Genomic DNA, 5,495 nt, shown 5'->3' with positions numbered 1-5,495 from the left:
ATAAAACAGGCGTCACTTTCATTTTAGTCTCCAGCAGCAGTAGTTCTGGCTGCTTCCCCCCCCGCCTTTCCCCCCGGATCCTCCCGGGGTCCCCGAGCGGCACAGCGGGCTCCCCCCCTTGTGTTTAAGAAAGTCTGCCTCTTTTAATGGGAATCCCAGAATAGCTCCAGCGGTTCAGCAGCCATCCAGTGTGGATCACGACCCCACCGCCACCGTCCCGGTCACCGGGACCACGGCTGGCCCCCGAGGACCCCGCGCAGCTCTTCACCTCGGGGCCCGGGTGTGGGCTGTGCTGGGCCCCGGGGACGCCGGCGGACGGGGCAGCACTGCCGGTTTCCTCCGCTCGCCCGCGGGGTGCTCCCCTCTCGGCCTCCCAGGCGCGGGGCGAGCGCCAGAGAGAGCCCCGAGGACGGGGCGCAGGCCCGACGCCCTCGCCGGGCCCGCAGCGGGAGAGGGCGGGCGGGCGGGCCGCGGCCCGGCGGGTGGTGAGGGGACGGTGGCCCGAAGGTTACGGCCCGGGCCGGGAGCGGCGCCTTCGCCCCTCGGAGGGGCTGTTCAGCGCGGCGCGGGGTGTTCCGGCCTGCGATATTAAACGACAACAGAAGCAAAACCAGCCCCGGGCCGGGGGCGACCCGTGGGGCCGGGCCGCGCTCCGGGAGCGCCCCGTCCCACCGGCGGCGGCCAGTGCGCTTGCGCGGCGCCGCTGCCCGGGAGAATGCGCCTGCGCGATGCAACTCTCGCGAGAGCGGCGCGGCCGTTTCCCAGGCGACGCGGGCGGGGCGGGCGCCGCCATGATGGCGGCGGCGGCGGCGGCGGCGGGTCCGCGGCGGGGGCGGCTGGGCCGGGAGGCCCGCGCCAGCCTGGCCGCCTTCCTGCTGGGCGCCTCGGTGGCGGCGCTGCCGGTGGCGCTGGGCTCCCCTCCCGCCCTGCTGGCCGCCCCCGGCCTGCGCGGCCGCCTGGCGCTCGCCCTACACGTGGCGGGCGTCAACGCGGCGCTGCTGCTGCTCTACCCGCGGCCGCTGTACAAGGTGCGGGGGGAGGCCCCGGGGGAGCGGGCCTGGGGAGAGGCGGGGCGGAAGGAGGCCTCGGGGAGGGCCGGGCCCGGGGGGCGGCGGTCGGGGGACAGCGGGCCCGAGGCAAGGCCCCGGCGGGCGGCAGCGGCGGCAGCGGCAGCGCTCTCTCCTCCCTCTGCTTGCAGATCGCCGTCCGGGCCTGCTTCCTGGGCTTCGCCTTCGGCTGCGGGCTGCTGCTCAGCGCCGGCCGCTCTGCCTGGTGCCACTTCGGATGGTAAGGGAAGGGCCGGGGGAGCTGGGCGGGTGCCACGGCCCCCGGCCCTGCCCAGCGTTCCCTCCCGCCGCAGGTACATGTGCTCCCTCTCCCTCTTCCACTACTCGGAGTACCTGGTGACGGCCATCAACAACCCGCGCAGCCTCTCGCTGGACTCCTTCCTGCTCAACCACAGCTTCGAGTACAACCTGGCCGCCCTCTCCTCCTGGGTGGAGTTCACGCTGGAGAAGCTCCTCTTCCCAGGTCGGCCGCCCTGCCCCTCCCTGCCGCCCACCCTCCCGCCTGCCGTCCCTGGCTCTGCCTGGCTGCATGTGGCTCCCCCAGGCCCACCCGACTGGTAGCAAAGCGCAGGTGACCCCCGCTTAGCTGACCTGTGCTGGCAGCGGAGGAGGGCTTTGACGCGGCCTTAATCTCTCTGTGCTCAAAGCCTCTCAGTTTCGGTCTCGGGGGGCAGGGGGGAGCGCTCCCCTCGCGCTGACCGTCTTTGCCGTGTGGCGGGTCTTCAGCCCTTTTCTGCCTGCATCTTTCAAGCAGCTTTGGTGGTACAAAGAATGACGCTTCAGTTACATCTGGGCGTCTTCTTTTGACCTGGAATAAAATCAAATCGGCAAAAACTGTTGCTCTTTGCCCAGTCTGGGGTGCTTCCTTTTTTTTGGGAGAGGGGAGATGTTCTCTCTCCCTGCTTCCTAATGGCAGCGCGGGCAGCGGAGCTCCCTGCGTCCGGCCCGAGTGCGTCAGCTTGGCTGTGCTTTACATCAGCTTTACTCTACTCCATAAAGCGGGCTCTGCCTCAGCGCCGGGTTGCCCTTAGGGCAATCTGCCGCGAGGATGTACAGACTCGGTATCGGGAGTGACTCCGTGGCAGGGGATGTTTTTAGGTTTTTTTTGGTGGCAGGATGGCAGCGCATGGAACGCTGCCTGTCTTTTACACGTTGTTGGGCTTTGAGATGGGGGGGAAAAGCTCACGCACCGACCCAAGCCCCCGCGCCCCCCCGCACCGCGAGCGTGACCTGTGCAAACCTGTTGTGACCCGTCCTTATTCACTTGCAGAGCTGAAGCAGATCACCTGGCTGAGTACTGTAGGGTTGTTGATGGTGATCTTTGGGGATTGTCTGAGGAAAGCTGCCATGCTCACAGCTGGCTCCAACTTCAACCATATTGTTCAGAATGAGAAATCGGATACTCATACTTTGGTGACAAGTGGGGTGTATGGGTGGTTCCGGCACCCGTCTTACGTGGGATGGTTTTACTGGAGTATTGGAACACAGGTACCGTATACAACGCGCTCAGATACTTTCGTCTTATAACGTGGGTCTTTCTTCTTCATGCTGCCTGACACCGGTAACTGGATGGAGACCGCCAGCGGTCATCGGCAGGGCTGGCCCAGGCGGATTTTGATGCCTCCGCCCTCCCACCAGCACGCGGGGGGGTCAGGAAACCCTGAGCGCTCTGCCCTGTGCAATCTTTGGGAGGACCCCATCGCCTTAATTTTCTGTGTGGAATAAGCAGGGGTGGCGGGGCCGGGGTTTGAGCCAGAACACCCTTGGAGGCTTGGGGTACGATCTGCTGCTAGCCTAACGCTGGTGTCCAGAGTTTTCTTGCATTCCTATGGCCAAAATGCCTTCCGTAAGCAGTTGGACTCAACCTTGCTCCTGCCAAATACCAGTCCTGTGCCGGAGGGCAAAGAAAATTCTCTAAGAGTGCCCAGGGCCCCAGCCAGAGGGTAAACTGGAAGCCAGCTGCAGTCAAGCTGTAACTCAGCGTTGCCTTAGTCACACTCTTCTTGTGGTTGGCTGGTGGTTGGCATTTGGTTTTATTTCTCTGGAGAGAGACCATGAAGACTGCACACGGAGCAGCGCGGCCACGCACAGGCTCTCTAGAGCCGGGGCGCCGCTCTTAGCCAGGGCGGCAGGAGCCAGCAGCTGCCCATGGGCTGCTTTCTTCAAAAGCACTAATTTCTCCCCAGAATGAAGTTCCACAAAAGGCGCTGGGGTCTTGTCTTTTCTTTGGAGACCGTTTAGACCTCATGGCCAACTTAATGAAGGGTGATTAGCATGTGGGGGTGGGGGGCAGCCTTGGTTTCTTTGGGAGGCGAGGGGATGCTAACCGCCGGTGTCTGTTTGCAGGTGTTACTCTGCAATCCCATCTGCGTGGTGGGCTATGCGCTGGCGTCCTGGCGCTTCTTCAGGGAGCGGATCGAGGAGGAGGAGATCACACTTATTCACTTCTTCGGAGAAGAGTACCTGGAGTACAAAAGGAAGGTGCCGTCAGGTCTCCCTTTTATTAAAGGAGTCAAAGTGGAACTGTAATGTGGGTGAAAACCAGACTGGCTGAGCAAATGCCCAGCTCCAGGTGCCGTGGGGCGAGGGATGGTGTGTGGCACCGGTGCCAGGAGTAGCCCGTTGGTATTTCCCGGCCACCCAGGAGGAGCTGGCGAAGGGCTGCGGAGCTGGGTAGCCTGCCGGGTCACTAGCAGATCAGAAGCTCGTTCGTCCTCCTCAAGATAAGTCCTTCGTTGCACATTCAGGGATCTTCCAGATAACTTAGCCTGTAGCGACCCTAAAGAGAATTGAACCCTCCTGCCTGCAGCAGCTGAATTGTACTGAAACACCTCCGGACCGATTCTTCCGGAGAACAGCTCTGCCCTCCTGCCCCCCTGCAGGAAAGGCACCAGTCAGCGGATTGTTCCTATGGCATAATTCGATTTTAAAGCTTTTTGACCTTGTGAGCCAGGCAGTGCGGCTTTAATCTCTTTAGGCCCGATTCTGCAAGCTGGCGCTCGGGCGGCTCGCAGGAGCAGGCCTCCAGCTCTCCGCTCTTCAGGTGCAGGGGCTGCCTGCCCTCTGCTTGCTGGAGAGCCGGCCGTGCGGCACCAATCACTGCTCCCGCAGGCGTTAACGTTCACAGGGAGCCTCTTCTGCTTGCCTCATGCCGCTGGATCGCGAGCGCCTCTGTGAAACGCGGCAGGAGGGCGAGCCCGCTCCCTCCTCCCTTGGCTGCTGCTGCGAATTCAGGAGTCACCGTTTCAGCCGCCGCCTTCCCAAGCCTCCCCACCAACACCTCTGTTCCCTCTTCCCGATTCCAAATCGCGCTGCTTCCTACCCTGCCAGGCTGCCTCCATCCTGCAGAGATCCCAGGATTTTGGTTTGGGAAAGAACTGCAGCTGCCAGGCTTGCCGAAGGCTTTAGCACTCGAGATCCTTGCCAGCTTTTTTGGGCAAAACCTGGGATGTCGGCACGACTAGGAGATGCTTCTAGGGAAATTCTCCAAATGGAAAAAAAAGTTTCGCTAGCTAACGCTATTTTAAACGTTACCATTTTGGAAATGGTTCCTACTTGAGCTTTGTGGTATAACTTATTCTGTCGTTATATACCAAAGAGGTTCACTGTTTTCTTGAGTTTTACATTATTCTTCCTAGCTGGAACGGAAACGAGTTGCTTGTCAGTTCGTGCTTCGGGCTTGCGGTGTTCCTTGGTGAAGGTCCTGTGGTACGGCTCAGGAAAGGGGGTGCTGATGGAAATTGCTTTGGTTTTGGGTTTGTTTTTTTTTTTTTTTATAAAAAACAAGAAAAAATATTGCCAACTTCTGTCTGGTGGTTATTTGGAGATCTCTTGAGGTGCTGGTGACATCATCAAAACTGGAATCCTTACTTTTACAATTCCCAGTGGGTTTTCGGTACACTCCAGTGTTGAAGCATGACTGCGACTCACAGTGACTCGTGGGACTTCACAGCCACAGAGACGGGGCGAATTCTCCGTCTCTCCTCGCTTAACAGATGCAGAATCCTTCCTCCACCGGGTTAGCTTTGTATTCCAGAGCGCGTTCTGCACGGAGCATCAGCTTAACGCCTTTGCTGGTAATTTGTCTTTTACTGAGCGTGTTTTTAGCTTGGGAGAAAAGAGCAAATGTGAAAATACACCAGCCGGATAGCGCTGATTTCTCTGCGTGGTCACTCATAGGCTCCTGCTCAGGCTTTTCTGTGCCTCCAACACACGTCCTCATGGAAGCTGCGACCTGCTGTTGTAGCCAACATGCCTCGGGCGAGTTAATTTTTAACTATTTTTTTTGTAGGCGTTAACATTTCTGCTGTGAACTTGCACAAGTGTACTTTGAAACAAACAAAGCGATTGTCGCTTGGGTTTGACATGAGCTGACGATGGAAACTAAGCTTTATTCTCGAGTTGTTCTTTGTAGTAAATGCACCTTGA

The 5,495-nt window shown here is 59.8% G+C and overlaps 1 protein-coding gene across 1 annotated transcript; it reads left to right on the top strand.

Annotated features, from left to right (window-relative positions):
• Nucleotides 1–760: 760 nt before the first annotated feature.
• ICMT (isoprenylcysteine carboxyl methyltransferase) lies at nucleotides 761–5,223 on the top strand. The gene is made up of 5 exons (XM_072884190.1): nucleotides 761–1,028; nucleotides 1,199–1,287; nucleotides 1,361–1,530; nucleotides 2,338–2,555; nucleotides 3,414–5,223. Exons 1-5 carry the CDS (start codon nucleotides 792–794, stop codon nucleotides 3,594–3,596), a joined length of 897 nt encoding a protein of 298 aa, XP_072740291.1. The 5' UTR covers nucleotides 761–791; the 3' UTR covers nucleotides 3,597–5,223.
• Nucleotides 5,224–5,495: the final 272 nt, after the last annotated feature.

Source organism: Ciconia boyciana, chromosome 19 (genome assembly GCF_034638445.1).
Source record: "Ciconia boyciana chromosome 19, ASM3463844v1, whole genome shotgun sequence".
Taxonomy (NCBI): Eukaryota; Metazoa; Chordata; class Aves; order Ciconiiformes; family Ciconiidae; genus Ciconia; species Ciconia boyciana.
This window is presented reverse-complemented; position numbering and strand designations above follow the sequence as displayed.